The sequence below is a fragment of the Nycticebus coucang genome, chromosome 12 (genome assembly GCF_027406575.1).
Source record: "Nycticebus coucang isolate mNycCou1 chromosome 12, mNycCou1.pri, whole genome shotgun sequence".
NCBI lineage: Eukaryota > Metazoa > Chordata > Mammalia > Primates > Lorisidae > Nycticebus > Nycticebus coucang.
The window spans coordinates 15,579,927-15,601,724 of NC_069791.1; the positions used below are offsets into that span (position 1 = coordinate 15,579,927).

The 21,798-nt window shown below is 40.2% G+C and overlaps 1 protein-coding gene across 5 annotated transcripts in view; it reads right to left on the reverse strand.

Annotated features, from left to right (window-relative positions):
- DIP2B (disco interacting protein 2 homolog B) overlaps nucleotides 1–21,798 on the reverse strand; it is a 264,807-nt gene that overhangs the window by 199,544 nt on the left and 43,465 nt on the right. For 3 of the 5 annotated variants that reach the window (XM_053557997.1, XM_053557998.1, XM_053557996.1), the window contains exon 2: nucleotides 20,968–21,090. The exons of the other annotated variants lie outside the window; for them this stretch is intronic. In XM_053557997.1, coding sequence (XP_053413972.1) covers nucleotides 20,968–21,090 — 123 coding nt within the window. The remainder of the gene's footprint in view (nucleotides 1–20,967; nucleotides 21,091–21,798) is intronic. 5 annotated transcript variants of the gene reach the window in all.

Here is a 21,798-nt window from a genome sequence, read left to right on the forward strand (position 1 = left end):
ATCTTTCAACTAAAAGAGCCTGTTTTTTCAATTTCTTATCCCTCAAGAGGGTCTAGCAGAAGTCCTTTGCCCATAATATTCGCTAAATCAAATTGCTGCAAAAGCATTCTCAGAACACCACCCATCCAGCATACCAAAAGTTAAGCAACCCCTAACTCCTTAGTAAATGCTTTCAGTTCCCTTGATTGCAAAATACTTTTTCTTCTAGGAAATATATGTTAACTTCACAATATCTAAGTGAAAATCTAGAATCTTCTATATGGTATAATTTTTAAAGGTAGAAAAGGGGTGAAGGTTCATAGTCAGCCATTTGAAATAAGTATGGTCTTAGTCTTTTTTATTTTTTTTTAGTGACAGAGTCTTACTTTGTCGCCTTTGGTAGAGTGCTGTGGTGTCACAGCTCACAGCAACCTCCAGCTCTTGGGCTTAGGCAATTCTCTTGCCTCAGCCTCCCAAGTAGCTGGAACTACTGGTGCCTGCCACAATGCCTGGCTATTTTTTGTTGCAGTTTGGTCGGGGCCGGGTTTGAACCCCCCACCCTTGGTATATGGGGCCAGCGCCCTACTCACTGAGCCACAGGCACCGCCCAAGGTATAATATTTTTATATCAGCATGTAATGGACATCTTAGCTTTGAAGAAAAAGGAAGATGTGTGAGGAAGATAAACTAAAACAGATCCAAGTTAGTAATTTTTTTAAAGTTACCTTTATGTTCACAGATTAGATTAAGACAAACGAGAAATATTTTGTGTTAAAGAGCAAACGGCAATGTAAGCAAAGCAGAATGACTGAAGCTATGCTATAATGAACTCTACAGAGCAAACTTCTGCACTGCTGTCATACAATAAATATTACATGCATCTCTAAATATCTTTTCCCAAAGGAATAAAGGCAGGGTCATGCCTATAATACTAACACTCTGGGAGGCCAAGGTGGGTGGATTGCTTGAGCTCAGGAGTTCAAGACCAGCCTGAGCAAGTGGAAGACCCATCGCTACTAAAAAAAGAAAAACTAGCCCATCATTGTGGCAGGCACCTGTGGTTGCAGCTACTTGAGAGGCTGAGGGAGGAAGGAGGATCACTTGAGCCCAGAAGTTTGAGGTTGCTGTGAGCCACGGTACTCTACCAAGAGTGACAGAGTGACACTCTGTCTCAATCAATAAAGGAATAAATAGTTAAATTAAAAGTTTAACTGGAAAGACAGATGCATCTTTTAAATAAAATTACAGTTCTGGATACATGTTGAGGTTATACAAATAATTAAAAGGCCTAGGCTCCAAGAGTCACAGAGAATTTGACTCCCACCTACCAGGGACTGCCAATAACAATATCCTCCGTGAGGCCTTTCCTGAAAACCCCATCCTTCCCCCAGCCCTCCCCTATGTTGCCATGGCACTTTGTTTTCATACCGATATTATCCACTTATCTCAACATACAATCAAAAAAAAAAAGAAAGGATTCTCCACCAGGCTGGCAGAGGGGACACAGTCCTGCCAAATATCTGGATCTCAGGCTTCTGGCCTCCAAAATCATGAACAATAAATTTTTGTGATTTGAACAAAAAAAAAAAAAAAACAAAAACATACAATCATATTTTAATTTCTTTTTTATTACAGATCAGTTCCTGATTAGACTATGAGCCCTTTGTCCACAGAAGCCAGGTATTAGTTATTTTGCTACATATAGTATCTACCAAATAGTTGGGCAGTAATAAAAGTTTTGTTGAAAGAATGAAGCCAAAATCTCTGAGAAACTTGTTTCACAAACCTAAAACCATTCACTCACAGGAAGATTCTTAGTAACCTGAAGTTTTACTAAAACTTATCGGTTTAGGTGGTGCCTATGGCTCAAAGGAGTAGGCACCAGCCCCATATGCCAGAGGTGGTGGGTTTGAACCAAAAAACAAAAATCTGTTTATTCATCATATATGAATATATTATCTGCCTATATATATCTTTACACCTTAAAAAGTCAGCAAATATCTCATGTAGAACAATATCTGCATTTAGCAGGTCCTCTATATTTGCTGAACTAATAAATGTATCTAGAACATTCTGAGTATTCAAATACAAACACACATACATATAGAATATACATATCACACACAACAGAATACAAAACAAACTCCCTAAATCTGGTTTTCAAGATATCAACATTTCACTGTCCTTCTCTTAAATAACATCTAAAGCAACGTTCTCAACCTGTGGGTCGTGACCCACAGGAACTGTATGGAAGGGCCGCAGCATTAGAAAGGTTGAGAACCACTGATCTAAAGGAAAATCAGAAAACGTTCTCATTCCAAATCAGGATGTGGAAAATCTGCTAGAGTTGATTTTCAGAAGAGATGAAGGAATCATGACCCAACCAACTGAATCTCTCATAAAGGAATTAGAGAACTTCATTCACAAAAGTGACAAGTTTCAGGCGGTGCCTGTGGCTCAACGGAGTAGGGGGCCAGACCCATACACTGGAGATGGCAGGTTCAAACCCAGCCCAGGCCAGAAACTGCAAAAAAGGGAAAAAAAAAAAAAGTGACAAGTTTCTACAACCAAAACACAGAAGACTTCTAACTACTAGCAGCAGATGTCAACAAAGGAAAAGTTCAGTTGTTACTTCTCTTTGGAAGTTAGATTTTTAAACTTATCAGTTTCACAATAAATATAAAATCATGTAAACATAAAGCACATTATGATTTATACTTGAATTTATATACTAAGTGTCAATAAATTATAGTTTATTTAAAGGTGGAACACATTTTTATAAAACACAGATGACTCTCAAGCCATGAACTGGTAAAATGTAATACTTCAGAGAAAAAAAATAATAATCTGGTGGCCAACAGCAACCATAAGTAATATTTAACTGCCACTTCTAAAGGGGTGAAGAGATCATCCTCCCCATTAATGCGCAGGAAATAACTGGAACAGGACAGCAGGCCAACAGAAGGAGGCCAACGGTTCAGAACAGTGGAATTAACATACACATTCCCATCCATCTGTAAATGTCTGGTAGGCTAAAAAGGACATTACCAACCACATGATACAGCCTTGGTTTTTAATAACGAAAAGTTATTTAACATGTCACAGTGAAACCAACCTATTATGTCTGGCCTACCAAACAGTACATACCAAGCTCACCTCTCAAATCTCCCAATAAGAACGAACAACACATTGATGGATAAGAGTTCAACACTCTCCCTCCACTAAGAAAGAGTCAGTTCCATGGAAAACTTATGTTGAGTATCTCGTTCTCTGCTTCCAAAAATCCCTAACATTAATTAGTTTCTCTATTATTTGATACTTTAATCTGCCCTGAAATTAACAAATTATATTCTATCAAAACAAATTTCAGCATGACTCAGGGACTATTTCAAATTAGTTGAGAGCATGACTAGGAAAGAGAATTTTTTTTTTTTTTTTTAAGAGACAGAGTCTCACTTATGTTGCCCTCAGTAGAGTAGAGTGACGCCCCAGCTCACAGCAACCTCCAACTCCTGGGCTCAAGCGATTCTCCTGCCTCCACCTCCCAAGCAGCTGGGACTACAGGCGCCCACCACAACGCCTGGCTATTTTTTGGTTGCAGCCGTCATTGTTGTTTGGCGGGCCCAGGATGGATTCGAACCTGCACAGCTCAGGTGTATGTGGCTGGCACCTTAGCCGCTTGAGCCACAGGCGCCAAGCCAGGAAAGATAAATTTTTATCAAGTAAAAAAAAAAAAAAAAAAAAAATTTTTTTTTTTAAGAGTCTCACTTTGTCACCCTTGGCAGAGTGCTGTGGCTTCATAGTTCACAGCAACCTCAAACTCTTGGGCTTAAGCAATACCCTTGCCTCAGCCTCCTGAGTAGCTGGAACTACAGGTGCCCACACAATGCCCGGTTTTATTTTTTAGAGACAGGGTCTCGCTCGTGCTCAGGCTGGTCTAGAACTCATGAGCTCAGGCAATCCACCCACCTTGAACTCTCAAGAGTGCTGGTGTTACAGGTGTCAGCCACCACACCCAGCGTAAGAAAAAATTTTTATCAAGAAAAAAATTGGCAAAGCACTTCAAAATCAAGACTTATTAATACTTTGCTCTAATTTGGAATAAGCAGGCAGTGTCCTTTGAAATCGTTCGTACAAAGCTTGATTTCCTGCAAATTTTGTGGAATTATTTCATCAGAATTTTAGAGTTCTAAAATAATGACACAAAACAGATTTCCATTGTCAGCCAAGAAGCCTAATAGAGTCCCTTCTCTCCAACTGACTGTAACTAAAACCTCTGAACTAAATACAATAACCAACTACCTGAGGACTAAGAAGAGTAAAGAAATGGCAAGCCAACAAAAGAAGGAGAGCAAAACTGAAGGATTACAGTACTAATGAGTTTCCTATTTTTTCTTTTACTCCTTCATCCCTTAGCTTTTACCAAGGATGGCCTTGTCCAGGTGGCCCAATTTACAAAATAACACAGGGGAAACACACATTAAAAATGCTCCCTTGTCCTGGCCAGAGGACTTAAAGAGAGCCCAAATAAACCAAACAATAAATCCTCCTTTTTCTCTTTTTCCTTCATTTTCCTCTGCTGACCCTACCTAGAGGTCTGGTCCAGCCACAGGATTACACTGGGCAAAGGGGCCCCTCACCCAACAATGAGGAGATGAGCCAAATAGGAAGAATCTGGAAAGGGGGACTCCCAATTCTATATATGAACAAATACAAGTCTTAGGCTGACCTTCATGTTCATGTGCATACAACAGCTCCAAAGACAAACAGCAACAGCTTTGAGACCTTTTAAGATACTGTTCAAGTCCCAGACTAACCCAATCAGCGCGTGGGCAGAGTGGTTCCAGACAGCACAGCAAACGCTGAGAAATGAAATGACATTGAAACCACCACTCACAAAAGCTGAGACCAAACTTGAGATCTAGACCTAACCAGATCTGCAAAAAACAAAAACAAACAAACAAAAACCAAAATATCCTCCAAGGGATTTTAACAGGATCTAAAGTCTTACACCATAATATTCAATAAGTCCAGGATACAACCCAAAATTACTCAAAATACAAAGAGCCAAGAATAATCACCAATTTTTGGTTGAAAAACCATTAATAGAACCCCAAACTGAAATTACACCAATACTACCAAAGAATTTTAAAGGAATTATTACAACCTGCTACATAAGATAAAGATAAAACTCTTGAAAGACAGATATTCTCACCAGAGAAATAGAAACTATAACAAAGAAATAGATGGGTGATGGTGCAGTTCTGCGTTCTGTAGTAGTTACAGGAAACTATACATGTGGTGACGTTACAAAAACCACACATACATACACACAGGTATAACCAGAGAAATCATAAAACCCATGGATTGTATCAATGTCAATTTCTTCAGATTAATAATTTTCTATAGCCAGGCATGGAGGCTGACATCTGGAATCCTAGCACTCTGGGAGGCCAAGAAGGGAGAATCACTGATGTCAGGAGTTAGAGATGAGCCTGAGCAAGAAGACCTTATCTCTACTAAAAATAGAAAAATTAGTCAGGTGGGGTGGTCTGTGTCTATAGTCCCAGCTACTCAGGCAACTAAGGCAGGATCACTTGAGCCCAGGAATTTGAGGTTGCTGTGACCCAGGCTGAGGCCATGGCACTCTAGCCCGGGAGAGGCTAGAAGTTCATGGGACCGCTCTGTACATTTCCTTGCAACTTCATAAAAATCCACAATTATTTCAAAATAAAAAGTGTTTTTAAAAGAACCAAATGGAAATTTTATGACAGAAAACTAAAGTATGTCAGATAGAAAGAGATCACACAGACAGGGGAAAAACAAGATCACACAAGATAAACAGCAGAATCGCAACAATAGGGAAAACATTTAGTGACAACAAGGATGAATAGAATGATTCAATCTGAAGAACAGAAAGAAAAGAGATTTAAAAAAATGTAACAGCACCTCAAAGACCTATACAACAACATCAAAAGAACATCATGTCATTGGAATCAGAGAAGAAAATTTAACTGATAAAGAAAAAGTAATTGAAGAAACAATGACTTCAAACTTCCCAAACTAGTTGAAAACCGTAAATTCACAGATGGAAGAAGCTCAATGAACCCCAAAGTGCGTAAATCTAAAGAAAACCACATGCAAACAGATCATAATCAATTCGCTGATAACCAAAAATTATGGGGAAAAGAATCTTAAAACCAGCCAGAAAAAAAGACACATTACACATAAGGAAACAATGATTAAAATAAATGTGGATTTCTCATCAGACATTATTAAAGCTGAAAGAGAGTGAAGCAACATTTCTTAAATGTTGAAAGAAAAGTACCATCAATTCAGAATTCTAAATTCAGTAAAGATACCCTTCAATGAAGGTAAAGGCTCGGTGCTGTGGTTCAAGCAGCTAAGGCTGGTGCCAGCCACATACACCAGAGTTGGCAGGTTCGAATCCAGCCTGGGCCTGACAAACAACAATGACAACTACAACCAAAAAGTAGTCAGGCGTTGTGGCGGACACCTGTAGTCCCAGCTACTTGGGAGGCTGAGGCAAGAGAATCGCTTAAGCCCAGGAGTTGGAGGTTGCTGTGAGCTGTGATGTCACAGCGCTCTACCCAGGGTGACAGCTTGAGGCTCTGTCTCAAAAAAAAAAAAATGAAGTAAAACAAAGGTGGGAAAAAAGCTAAAAGAATTTGTCAATAGGAGTGGGAGCCTTCTATATTATCTTCACATTTTTCTATAAACCTAAAATTGTTCTAAAATAAACATTTCAGGTTAGGTGCTATAGCTCACACCTGCAATCCTAGCATATCGGGAGACCGAGGCAGAAGTATCACTTGAAGTAAGGATTCCTAGACCAGCCTGGGCAACACAGCAAGACACTGTCTTTAAAAATATATATAGTCAGAGGCTAACACTTGTAGTCCCAGCCTACTCAGGAGGATCACACAAAAAGAGATTAAATGGCCTTAAAAAAATAAAATGTCACTGGTCCTCATGGCTCACACCTGTAATCCTAGAACTTTGGGAGGCTGAGGCAGGAGGATCATTTGAGGCCAGGAGTTTGAGACCAACCTAAGCAAGAGTGAGACCACATCTCTACAAAAAAAGGATAGAAAAATTAGCCAGGTGTGGTGGTAGTAGGTGCCGAAAGTCCGGGCTGCTTGGGAGGGTGAGAAAAAAGAACTGCTCAATCCCAGGAGTTTGAGGCTGCAGTGAGCTATAATGACACCAATGCACTCTAGCCTAGGGGACACAGGGAGACCCTGTCTCAAAAAAATAAGTAAATAACCAAGAGGCCCAAAATAAATAAATAAAAATAAACAGAATTTTTTAAAAATAAGAAAAATACAAAATGCCATAATTGGCACATAAAAAAACTGCCAATTATGTTAAATTAAATAAATCAAATAAACTTAAAGCAGTAAGAGGACATTGAAAAAATTAGACAGTAAGAGGACCACAAAGGGGTAAATACATTTTGAAAGGGACCTTTATTTTTCACAAGCATTTTTTTTTTTTTTTTTAATTTGGCCGGGGCTGGGTTTGAACCCGCCACCTCCGGCATATGGGACCGGCGCCCTACCTGCTGAGCCACAGGCGCCGCCCGGGACCTTTATTTTTCCATTCACATTTTAGAATATTTGCCAAAGTCCTCAAGAAAATAATAGGTAGAAATAAAATTAACTTTTTAGATTAATATGAGGGAGATATGACATCTTTTTAATTGATGTACACTAACAAATTTTAAGACACAGCACGAAGCTGAGATAGTTGGTAGTAAGGTGAGGAAAAACAACTACAATATATGCAATAAACAGACTATAATAAAATTGGTAAAGAGAGTACCATGGAAATATGGGAACATGATCGGTAACAGCACCACAAATTAGTTCACAGGGTTGGGAAAACAGCCTTATCACGTGGAGAAATATAAAATGGGATTATTATTCTATCCCATATACAATGATGGACTCAGATGGATTAAAGACCTAAAAAAGGGTGAATTATAAAACGCACAATTAAAAATGTAGAATATCTTCATTATATTGAATAAGACTTAGAAGGCCACTGGGTAAAAGATTATGGACTTACTATATCGAAGTTAAATCCCAGCCAACAAAAGACACCAAAGACAAAACTAATATATTGTTCTCTATGCTTGCAATTCCTATAAAAAGGAAAAGATTTTTTTAAATAAGGGGAAAAATTAACATATTGTAACAAACAGGAAAAGGAAAAAATAGCCACGCTAATATTCTAAGACTACACAAAAGACTTCTGTAAATCAAACAAGATAGGAACCTTGGGCGACACCTGTGGCTCGAGTAGGGCGCCGGCCCCATATACTGGGGGTGGCGGGTTCAAGCCTGGCTCTGGCCAAAACTGCAAAAAAAAAAAAAATAAGTAAATAAAAAAGGAAAAGAAAAGATAGGAACCCTAATTAAAGAAACGGGCGAAAGATATGAATAGGTATTCATGGAAGAGGCATTCTGAATGGTCCTAATAGTAAAAAGAGACGCAGGAACTCATAAGTAACTGGAGAATACTAATTAAAACAACATTTAGATAACACTTTATCTTATCAGATAGGCAAAAAATAGAAAACTGGATAAAGCTAAGCGCTGGCTGGCAGTGCTCAGTCAAATTAAGTACATCAATGCACTCTTATGTGTATATCCAAAGAATTTCTCCCATGGGGCCATAGAGAGCAAGTACAAAGATGTTCGGGCCATTGTCAGTGGTACTGAGGAGTTGAAGATAACCTGAAAGTAGATGGCAGTCAGAAACAGAAGAACTAGACACATACATAGCAACATAGTCCTTAAATAGTACCAGAGGGGAAAGAAAGAAGCAGAATGAAGACTACAGCACAAAACCATTTAGGTGAATTTAACAACACACACAAAACACAACTCTATATATTTACAAAAATGCATATAAATGGAAACATATTTACCAGACACATCAGAACAGTTAACTACGAGGAAATGGGAACAGAAGTGGGAAGTGGGGCAGCCCTTGTGGCTCAGGCTCAGCAGGTAGGGCGCCGGCCTCATATGCCGAGGGTGGCGGGTTCAAACCCGACCCCAGCCAAACTGTAACAACAACAACAACAACAACAACAAATAGCCAGGCATTGTAGCGGGCACCTGTAATCCCAGCTACTCGGGAGGCTGAGGCAAGAGAATCACCTAAGCCCAGGAATTGAAGGTTGCTGTGAACTGTGTGACGCTACGGCACTCTACAGAGGGCCATAAAGTGAGACTCTGTCTCTACAAAAAAAAAAAAAAAGAAGTGGGAAGTGGAGATGAAAAGGAAATTAATCTCAAAGGCTGAGAGAAAACTTGGAACAGGCCACGCTGATGATGTGCTATGAAGTTCTGTATACAATTTACTCAATCCTTGCCACCGGAGGATTAAAAAATAAATTCACCACATAGCCTACTAAAATTTCAAGAATGAAGGATCAAAGGAGTTAAGGTACACAGAACAGTCTAAAAAATGGAAAGAAATTACATCTTAACTAAACTTAGACGTACACTGAAACTGAACAACCAGCAGCTCCCAAACAAATCAAACAAATGAAAATTGACACATACATCTTCGGTTGGTGCCATGAATAAGTCAAGCTGTGGTTAATAACCTTAAAACTTTCAAAAATCATTCTACAGCTAATTTTGTTATAGTGGCGTCTAAGTCCAATAAGATAGTGGCATCTAGGTCAAGTGAGATATTGATCTTACAAGGTAGCTAAAAATAGTTTTGCTAGTCTACAACAGTTAAAATTATGCCCTTGGCATTGACAAGGCTAAATTATTTGGCTTATGTTACATTATTGTATTACAATCAATCAGTCTCTCTCCCTCTTTTTCTTTGCCTCTCTTTCTCTCTCTCTCTCACACACACACACACAGAGCCATAAATTCGTATGTATTGTATTTAGGTGACAATTTAACTATAAAAACATCTGAGGATATTTTTTAAAGAAAGTTAACTCTAACTTCAAATCTATAAATAGCAATGCTAAAACAGAATGAAAAGCCTGTCTATGCTTTTAAGCAATTGTTCCAGGACAGCCAAATGACTTCCTTCCTGTTCTTATTACCATGTATGTTCTCTCAATATGCTGCATAATCTTTTGTATTTTAGAATCAGGTATTACCATCATCCAAGACTAGACTAGAAATTTAACAGCTGTTAACACTTTGCTACTCCCCATAATACAGATTTCTTTCTTTCCTATTCTTTTTTTTTTGCAATTTTTGGCTAGGGTCGAGTTTGAAACTGCTACCTCCAGCATATGGGACTGGCACCCTACTCCTTCGAGCCACAGGTGCCACCTTTTTTTTTTGGTAGAGACAGAGTCTTACCCTATCACCCTCAGTAGAATGCCATGGCATCACACAGCTCACAGCAACCTCCAACCCCCGGGCTTAGGCGATTCTCTCGCCTCAGCCTCCCGAGTAGCTGGGACTACAGGTGCCCACCACAACGCCCGGCTATTTTTTGTTGCAGTTTGGCTGGGGCTGGCTTTGAATCTGCCATCCTCAGTATACGGGGCTGGCGCCCTACCCACTGAACCACAGGTGCCACCTGCAGATTTTTTTTTTGGTTTTTGACCAAGGCTGGGTTTGAACCCGCCACCTCCGGCATATAGGACCAGCGCCCTACTCCTTGAGCCACAGGCACCGCCCATGCAGATTTATTTTTCAAAAGCCTACCTGGCAGTTAAGGTCCAAGAGATAAGTGAAACAATTCACATGTCACATTGGAAAATGAGTCCAAATAATCTGAATTACGACACTATGTTATTAATTCTCTTTATTTCAATCAGCAGGCTCTTATAGCCCTAGCAATACAGAGGTAGAAACATAGTCCCTTACTACTAGACTAAGAACCCCTCCAAGGGAAGCAGAGCAATAATTACAAAAGGCTTGGTGCCCATAGCTCAGTGGTTAGGGTGCCAGCCACATACACTGAGACTGGCAGGTTCAAACCCAGCCCAGGCCTGCTCAACAATAATGACAACTGCAACAAAAAATAGTCAGGCATTGTGGTGGGCACCTGTAGTCCCAGCTACTTGGGAAGCTGAAGCAAGAGAATCGCTTAAGCCTAAGAGTTTGAGGCTGCTGCGAGCTGTGATGCCACAGCACTCTACCAAGGGCAACATAGTGAGACTGTCTCAACAAAAAAAAAAAAAACAAATTACAAAAGACATGGAAAACTATGTTAGAGCCAATTAATATCTCCAATTAAATGGAAAAATTCATTTATATACCAAAAATTACTTTATAGACAGCCTCTCAGGAATATTATTTTCATAAATCAAGGTAGTCTGTTATCCTACATGCAATATGTTTATGGGTATACAACATTAACTATTACTCAGCCCTCCACAGATGCTGTAAGATCAATTTGTAGCTCTTTTTTTGTTTGTTTGTTTTTGAGACAGGGTCTTGCTTTGTCACATTGGCTAGTATATAGTGGTGATATCATAGCTCACAGTAGCCTCAACTCCTGGACTTGAGCCATCCTCCTGCCTCAGCCTCCTGAGTAGCTGAGAGTACAGGCACATGTTAACATGCCTGACTAATTTGTCTATTATTGGTAGAAACAGGGTCTCACTCTTGCTCGCACAGATCTCAAAACTCCTGGCCTCAAATGATTCTCCTGCCCTGGCCTAACAAAGTGCAAGGATTACAGGCATAAGCCATCATGCCTGGACTGTAGCTCTCGTTAAAAAATAAAAAAATTAACTAGGTGAAAGTCACAACCTAAGATGGAGATACAGGTAATGAACCGAAGTCTGCATTTGGAAGCACTAGAAAACATCTACAAAAGCACAACAGCTTCTGGTCCCTTTGAACTTCTGGAAATTTTAAGATAAACTATAAGATATATAGTATTAAAAAACACTGAGCTGGCCGGGCGTGGTGGCTCATGCCTATAATCCTAGCATTCTGAAAGGCTGAGGCCAGCGGACTGCCTTGAGCTCAGGAGTTCAAGCCTAGCCTCAGCCAGAGCAAGATCTAGTCTCTAAAAAAAAAAGGGCAGCACCTGTGGCTCAAGGAGTAGGGCGCCGGTCCCATATGCCAGAGGTGGCAGGTTCAAACCCAGCCCCGGCCAAACAAAAAAAAAAAAAAAAAAATAGATTGAGTTCATTTGTCTAAGAAAACTCCATAAATCGGCTTGGCACCTGTGGCTCTAGCGGCTAAGTCGCCAGCCACATACACCTGAGCTGGCGGGTTCTAATCCAGCACGGGCCAGCCAAACAACAATGATGGCTGCAACCAAAAATAGCCGGGTGTTGTAGCGGGCGCCTGTAGTCCCAGCTACTTGGGAGGATGAGGCAAGAGAATCACTTAAGCCCAGGAGTTACAGGTTGCTGTGAGCTATGATGCTACAGCACTCTACCCAGGGTGACAGCTTGAGGCTCTGTCTCAAAAAAAAAAAAAAAGAAAAGAAAACTCCATAAATCATGAAACTTGTGATAATTTATTACCGTATTGAAGTTCACTTTTACTATCTACTATGTGTAACTAACATTTATGCACCTAGTTTTCCTTGTTCTTGAGGAAATGGTTAAATTAAACAAATCAGTACTGCCAATTATATGGCAAAAAGCCAAGCTCAACCTTGGAAAAACAGGAACACGAACTCTAGAACCCATTTACTAAGAATTGGTATACAACCTGAATTCCTCCAGATCTAAGTAGACTATGCAGTCTCACAATATATAATGTCAAGCCATCTAACTTCCCAAAACAATGACTATTCTATTAGTAATGTTTGTCTGCCTTAAAAAGTAAATACAAATCTCCTTAGTGGTCACAATAACAGTAGAAAAATTTTTGCTGGCTTTTGCCCACCATTGGCTCCAACAACTCCCTCAGGGAACGTCTTCCATCTACCCCCTCATTCCCCACCCCCAACCCTAGCATCCCATTAGCCACCATCACATACTCCTTACAGATGTTCTCTGCCTAGGAAGCCCCTGCCACTGTTTTGGGAACATTAGCGTCCATACTAAGAATAGCACAGCTGATGCTTCTCATCGCAAGGCTAAGGCAACAGGCATGGTGTCCACCACAGCAGAGAGATCGTTCAAGCTGCAGCTGATCCTCTGGGGAGCTACTCGGTCCTACTGGTGCCCATGCCCCAGACACGGGGAAACAGCTCCCAGATTCCAGCCTGGACCATCTGTGAAAGGAGAGATGGGTAGGCACACCAATGTTTTTAAGTTTCCTAAATACTATGACTTGACCTCTCTTAATTTGCTTCTCTAAGTCCCATAAAAAAGGAAAAGGTTATAATCCCCATTTTACAGATAAAGGATCAGGACTCCGTGATTCAGAGTCTCACAATATGTAATGTTAATTAGGCTATCTAACTCCCGATATAATAATTATTCTACTATTAGTAATGTTTATCTGTCCTAAAAAGTGAATACCCATAGTGGCCAATGCCTACAAGGAAGATGATCTATCAGTAGATGAGTAGTTAGTGAAAAGAAAAGGAGTCAAAGAGACGTGACACAGGATAAAAGATAACAAGAATGAGAGAAGCAAGGTCAGGACATGTATTAAAACAACAAAGATTTAATCTTTAAAGAGTGATGACTGGTTTTTGCTGTTGTTCAGAACAGTTTCTTAAGCAGTTATCCAAACGCAACCAGCACCCATCCTTTGAGAATGTTTGTGTTTTGTGTATTAGTGGCACAGAGAAAGACAGGAGGTGAGGGAAACTGATGAGAAGCAATGGGAGAAAATGGCTACTCTGCTTGGGGAGACCCCAGAAATAAGAGAACATGAAACAACAGAGGAGTACGGGGTGAAAGGAAATGAGAGGTGAAAGGCCCAGTAATCTGGTAAAGTATTAAAGGTGGCTGAGTTGGAACAAGATGAGGAAAAGTCAGAAGTCAGAGGCAACAAGAAGATAAAAGGGAGATAAAAGATGACTAGTAGACCAGCTTGGGAGGAAGAGCAGAGATAAAGGGCAGCTCAGGGAACTTCCAGTCAGAGATACCAGAACGCATACACAGCCTCTGTTCTTTCTCAGACCTCACTAAATGACAGTAAAAGGGGGAGAAGGGGAAGCACTAACCCACAAGGACAAAAAAGAACCGAAAAGACAGTAGCAACAAAGTTTTCAAATTTGGAAAGCAGATGGGTAAGTGATAAATGTGTTAGGATACCCAATAAAGCTGAATCCTAAACTAAGTATAGGGATTAGGGGTAGGGGCAGTGTTAGCATCAATTTACACTATAAAAATCCATAGGAATTGGGTGGGGGCAAAAGGTTATAAAACAGGGAGATTCACTGGAAATTTAAGAAAAGTTAGACTCCGAGATCCTCTTCCTTCCTCCATACAGGCAAGAGAATGTCCTTTCCTGACCCTTGCACAAAGATTGCAGATTTTATTTCTAGAAGGACAAAATAAAGGGTCTCCAGAATGGAGGACAACAGGCACTGTTGAGGGCAAGGTCACCATTCTGAGAAAACAAGATACGTAGAGATGTCTTTCAGAGATGCACTCAGCCAAAGAGAAGGTTAGTAAGCCTAATAAAGATGAAGACAAGATCCAGAAAAGAAAGGATGCAACCCATGCAGCCAAGGAACTCTCTAAGGAGCTGGAAAAGACTGACCCATTCTACTGCTGTGCCACTCACTCAGCAATCAACCCATCTTAACTGGAGCGCATGGAAGACTCTAGGATGGGCTTATCTGAGAAGGTGTAACTAAAAGAATAAGGAGATGCATGTAACAAGAGAGGTATGGAGACATTTCAATGATAAATACACAGAAAATAAGAAAATAAAAAGTCTAACAATTCCAGAGCTAACAAAATTTAAGTAGGAAAGAAAAAAAAAAGTCATGGTGTACCACATGATTTAGCTGTCAACAGCATTTACATAGTGGTAATAATGTAAATACTGAGTATGAATTCTAACACTTAACCAAAATTATGCTATAACTATATAGAGAGGAAGGTGGTAGAGAAAATGTAGGTGAGCAGATAAAGTGGAAAGCCAAAACATAATGCAAAAGAACTGAAAATAAAAAAGAAATATGGGCGGCGCCGATGGCTCAGTGGGTAGGGCGCCGGCCCCATATACCGAGGGTGGCGGGATCAAACCCAGCCCCAGCCAAACTGCAACAAAAAAACAGCCGGGCATTGTGGCGGGCGCCTATAGTCCCAGCTACTCCAGAGGCTAAGGCAAAAGAATCACCTAAGCCCAGGAGTTAGAGGTTGCTGTGAGCTATGTGACGCCACCCGAGGGCGATAGAGTGAGACTCTGTCTCTACAAACAAACAAAAGAAACGTATGCATGTTGGGCGGCGCCTGTGGCTCAAGGAGTAGGGCGCTGGTCCCATATGCTGGAGGTGGCGGGTTCAAACCCAGCCCCGGCCAAAAACCACAAAAAAAAAAAAAAAAAAAAGAAATGTATGCATGTTATTTAAAGTATGAAAGTAAGACCTAAAAAAAAAACTCAGTAAAGGCTTGGCACCCATAGCCACGTTAACACCGAGGCAGGTTCGAGCCAGCCCGGGGCCTGCTAAACAACAATGACAACTGCAACCAAAAATAGCCAAGCATTGTGGTGGCGCCTATGGTCCCAGCTACTTGGGAGGCTGAGGCAAGAGAATCGCTAAGCCCAAGTTTGAGGCTGCTATGAGCTGTGACACGACAGCACTCTACCAAGAGCGACATAGTGAGACTCTGTTTCAAAAATAAAAAATCAGTTAAAGAGGAAAAAGAGGTTCTTTAGGGAGGAAGAAATTGGGTGGTAGAGGTAAGCAGAGGGCTGCTGTTTGTGGTAGTATCTTATAAAATCACTTTACTCTTATAAATATGTATGTGTAAAACTTTAATACAAATACAATTTCAGAAAAAAAACCTAAGAATAAAGGAAAACAGAAAACAACCCAAAAGTTCTCTTTTAGGGAGTTTGTTTGTTTGTTTCTAAGATAAGAGTCTTGCTCTGTCACCAGGGCTAAAATATAAGGCCTCAGCCTAGCTTAATAGCAAACTCAAACTTCTGGATTCAAGCGATCCTCCTGCTTCAACCTTCCCAGTAGCTGGGACTACAGGCTCTCACCACAACACCCAGCTAATTTTCCTATTGTTAGTAGAGACCAGGTCTGGCTCTTGCTCAGGCTGGTTTCAAACTCCTAAAATCAAAGGATCCTCCCACCCTGACCTTGCTAGGATAACACACATGAGCCACCAGACAAGAAAAAATTTTAATCAAATTCAAATCTTAGGTAAATGAACTTATCTCAGAAGTATCAGACACTATTAAAACATAGCAAATCTCAGGCCATTCAGTATGTACTATAAATACCTCAGGACACCATAGTAATACAGTATAGGACAATAAATACTCAAAATAATAAACCCCAGGTTATTAATAAAAGGTTAAATTGTTATTATCAAGAAAATGCAGAAATAATGTCATGCAATTTTAAAAGACTTCCATCAACCATGACTAAAATTAAATAGTTTCAGCTCTTAAAAGGCATTTATGGTATTATCAGTCATCTGGAAAGTGTACATATCCAAAATATCATATTACTCAATAATAAAAGAATTAACAACCACATTATTATTTTTTATTCTTCTGAATCAACCACCCTGAATGATGTAACATTTAATTGGTAACTTTTTTTTTTTTTTGGAGACAGAATCTCCCTCTGTCACCCTGGGTAGAGTGTCACAGCGTCACCGCTTACATAGTAACCTCAAACTCTTTGGGTCTCCAGCCTCAACTAGTTGGAACTCTAGGCACCACCACAACACCCAGCTAGTTTTTCTATTGTTTTAGTAGAGATGGGATTTCTCTTTTGCTCAGGCTGGTCTCAAACTCCTGAGCTCAGGCAATCCACCCACATCAGCCTCCCAGAGTGCTACGATTACAGGTGTGAGCCACCGTGCCCAGCCTTGACACTTTTAAAAGGAAAGGGATAAGGCAAGGAAGCCAGTCACAAAGGACCACATATCAAATCATACAATTTCTTTCTTTTCTTTTTTTTTTTTTGCAGTTTTTGGCCAGGGCTGGGTTTGAACCCACCACCTCCAGCATATGGGGCTGGCACCCTACTCCTTTGAGCCACAGGTGCTGCTGTCATAGAATTTCTTTATATGAACAAGCAAATCCAGAGACAGGAAGTAGTTTAGTGGCTGCTGGGGTTGGGGGAGAGGAAAACCGGAGTATATGCTAATGGGTTTGGGGTTTCTTTACAGAGTGATAAAAATATTCTAAAATTAGATAGCTGTAAGAGTTACACAACTTTGTAAATATACTAAATATTATCAAATGACACATTTACTTTAAAAGTGTGAATTTTATGGAACATGAATTATCTCTCAATAAAAAAACACAGAAGAAGGGCGGCGCCTGTGGCTCAAAGGAATAGGGCACCAGCCCCATATGCCAGAGGTGGTGGGTTCAAACCCAGCCCCGGCCAAAAACTACAACAACAAAAAAAAAAAAAAAAAAAACCACAGAAGAAAAGAGAGGGGGAAAAAGTAAAAGTTGACCAAAAAGAAATCTGATGAAAATGTCCACGAGTTTTAATAAACTCCCTTATCTCCACGTCTTTTTTTTTTTTTTAAGCAAGTGTAGGAGAAATAGAAATCACATATAATTAGTTAACTGAAGACTAAAGCTTTTTTTTTTTTTTAGAGACAGAGCCTCAAACTATTGCCCTGGGGTGAGTGCTATGCTGTCACAGCTCACAGCAACCTCCATCTCCTGGGCTTACGCGATTCTCTCACCTTAGCCTCCCGAATAGCTGGGACTATAGGCGCCCGCCACAGCACCTGGCTACTTTTGGTTGTAATTGTCATTGCTGTTTGGCAGGCCCGGGTTGGGTTCAAACCCCCCAGCTCTGGTGTATGTGGCTGGTTTCTTAGCTGCTTGAGCTACAGGCACGGAGCCAAGAGTAAAGCTTTTTAGACTACGATTATTCCAGTGCTCAGTATGAAACAACACACAGAGGTTTATGATGTGTTGGAACTTACATGCTAGTGGGCAGAGACAAGTACATGACATGACGTTATACAGTCATGAGTGCTGTGAAATAGTTCTATCAATAAAATGATGCTAATATTCTTCTGGACACCATGTCTTTTACTCAGTGAGTTCAATGTTTTAGTATCAATAATACTTATATAAGTTTTGTATGCAGATTCTCACACATAAATGAAAATAACAATACCTACCTTGCAGGGTTGTTGCAGCAATTATTTTGTAAAGCACTCAGCACCAAGCCAAGCACAAACCAAGTACTCAATAAATGAAATGTTCTTGATAAACAGAAATAATATATACATGAACTGAACTTGCTTTTGACTACAGACTTCAAACAAATGACAGGATCTAGTCCTCAAAATACTTCCATGTTTTGGAAACACTACTGATAAACCTTAAATCTGTAGCTAAATGGAATCCCTAGAAAGACAACTTGTCATTAGCTTTAAGATTTGTGTAGGCAGCACCAGTCGGCTGCCTACAGTAGTGTTTACTAACTGCACAGAAGTCTGGCTGCCTCTGGAGCAATAGCCACAACACACACTGATTGACAAACCACCCCCTTTCCCACTGAAGCAGCACTGTTTAGAATCTGGTTCTACCAGGCCTACTCACTTCCTCTGTTTAAGATAATTTTTCAGTAAGGTAAAATCAATCATGAAAGATAGAAAAGCCTATTAGGTTCATCCAGACCATTCCCCTCAGGACCCCAGAATATGGAAAACTTTTCTAGAACTATTAACAAACTAATGGTTATGAATAGTATTTTAGAGGCTAAATCATTCTTTTAGACTGGCTATCTCTCATTAAATATTCATAGTTAGATTCTGAGTTGTTCAGTTTCTCAAGTCACTTGTGAACATCCTGGTCTCATGAAAAAGATGAATAGGGAAAAAATGTCAATGAAGAAACTATCCAATAAATCTGCAGGAAGCTTCAATTCCCAAAATTCAAGACTCTACTGATATGAAGCCCTATATTTAATTTAATTTATATTTTATTCTATTTATTGTTTACTTTATTTTTTTGGACAAATGGCTACAAAATTTTAAATCCTGCAAATTTTAAAAACTTAATGTTACCGACCATACACAAAATTAACCAGGTCCAAATAGCAAGATTCAGTTTCTAGGATCACATTTTCTTTCACTGGGCAAGGAACTACAACAGGCAAAATGGCTGCTGTCCCGCTGACTAACAGAGGCACATAAGGCCTGGATAACTTGCAAAGTGGAGTACCTAGAAAATCTACAATTGCCAGTAACACTGGGGGGGGGGGGGGGCGGGTAATAAAATTTCCAAATTTCATGCACCTGGTTATCTTGATTGTTTAATCTGGAATAGGACTTTTCTTTTTTTTTTTTTTTGTAGAGACAGAGTTTTACTTTATTGCCCTCGGTAGAGTGCCGTGGCGTCACATAGCTCACAGCAACCTCCAACTCCTGGGCCTAGGCGATTCTCCTGCCTCAGCCTCCCGAGTAGCTGGGACTACAGGTGCCCGCCACAACGCCCAGCTATTTTTTGGTTGCAGTTTGGCCGGGGCTGGGTTTGAACCCACCACCCTCTGTATATGGGGCCGGCGCCCTGCTCACTGAGTCACATAAGGAACTTAAATCTCTTAACTTTCCTTAGTTACATAAGGAACTTAAATCTCCCAACCTAAAAAAGAATAAGTCATAAAATCCAATTATTTTAATTTTTGTCAGAATGAAACATTAAAACACATGAACATAAGCTATATATTTCTAAATGGCATTAAAAAATGAATCTAAACGGGCTATCAATGCCCTTTTAAATATAAAATTCAGAAATTTATGAACAACCAACCACACAGCCTTTTTCCCAGCCCCCACTCTCATCCCTGACTTGCTCAAGGGAAGGGAATTCCAATTTATAGTCCAAACCCGAAGCAGTTGTACTCAGAGAGTTTCAAAGCTCTGAAATACTCCACTCAGTTTCAAAGGTCATGCAGTTGGTTAATTACCATAAAATTTAAACTTTAACTCAGAGACACAAACAGGCTGTAACCTGTGCTAAGGAAAACTGAACACTTATTACTGCAACACTAAAAAAATACATTTTCATGGTGGGATTACACCTGTGGTGCATCTTATAAGGGTACATGTGAAATTTAGTAAATGTAGAATATAAATGTCTTAACACAATAACTAAGAAAATGCCAGGAAGGCTATGTTAACCAGTGTGATGAAAATGTGTCAAACGGTCTATAAAACCAGTGTATGGTGCCCCATGATCGCATTAATGTATACAGCTATGATTTAATTTAAAAAAATAAATAAATAAATGCCATTCATAAAAAAGATACATTTTCAGATCAAACCCCACCACTTCTTAAAGGACTTGAAAACTATTATTGTACATTGTGATGTGCAAAAACGCTTCTTTGTGTCTTACATTTTAAAAATACATGCCATCGGGCGGCGCCTGTGGCTCAGTCGGTAAGGCGCCGGCCCCACATACCGAGGGTGGCGGGTTCAAACCCGGCCCCGGCCGACTACAACCAAAAATAGCCGGGCGTTGTGGCGGGCGCCTGTAGTCCCAGCTACTCGGGAGGCTGAGGCAAGAGAATCGCTTAAGCCCAGGAGTTGGAGGTTGCTGTGAGCCGTGTGACGCCTCAGGACTCTACCAAGGGCCATAAAGTGAGACTCTGTCTCTACAAAAAAAAAAAAAAAAATACATGCCATCACCATGTGTTTTGTAGCTTAATTTAATGCCTAACTATGGTCACTGTATTTTGTGTTTATGTATTCATACATTACATATACACACATTCATGAAGATGCATATAAATACAAGCGTTTTTAAAGGACATTCTTGGCGGCGCCTGTGGCTCAGTCGGTAAGGTGCTGGCCCCATATACCGAGGGTGGCGGGTTCAAACCCGGCCCTGGCCAAATTGCAACCAAAAAATAGCCGGGCGTTGTGGTGGGCACCTGTAGTCCCAGCTACTCGGGAGGCTGAGGCAGGAGACTCGCTTAAGCCCAGGAGCTGGAGGTTGCTGTGAGCTGTGTGATACCACGGCACTCTAACGAGGGCCATAAGGTGAGACTCTGTCGCTACAAAAAAAAAAAAGTAAAAAGAAATGGGTAAAGGACATTCTTGTTAAAAGTCAGTATATGAATTCTATTTCTTACAATTGCAACGCCAAAAGAGAAAAAAAAGAAATATTTTAATATGCTTAGAAAACTAAAAGCAGACTTTAGAACTACTTCAAAATTCATCTCATCATCTCTCCCCTAGACCAGTACCAAGTGAGCTAAACTGGGCTCACCACACCCATAATCTGTCTTCCAAATAATCAGAACTACCCTTCTAATATACAAATTTCATCGCATTGCTCCTTTGCTTAAAATTTTTCAATGGCTCTCAATTACTACAAAATAAAATACAAACTCATTAAAGTGATGGGTATGACCTTCACAGATTCTTCAGTCTCATCTGGAGCCTCTCCCCTCTACCTAGCCAATGCTAAAGCCAACCTAAAACCAGAAGTTCCATGCTTCACCATGCTCTCTCCCATCTCCATTCCCCTCCACAGCCTACTCCCTTCTGCCTTCCTTATCTTGTCCACCTGGCTAACACCCAGTCATCTTCCGTTCTCAGTTTTAAGCATCACCATCTCTGAAAGGTAAAATTCATTACTTGTGGCAGAGAGGCTGCTAGCTGATCTAAAAAAAAAAAATGTATCCTCCCATTCTGCTAAGTTAGGGAACCCTCCACATCATTTTAGCTAAGCACATGGTAAGCTATGGAACCACAGACTA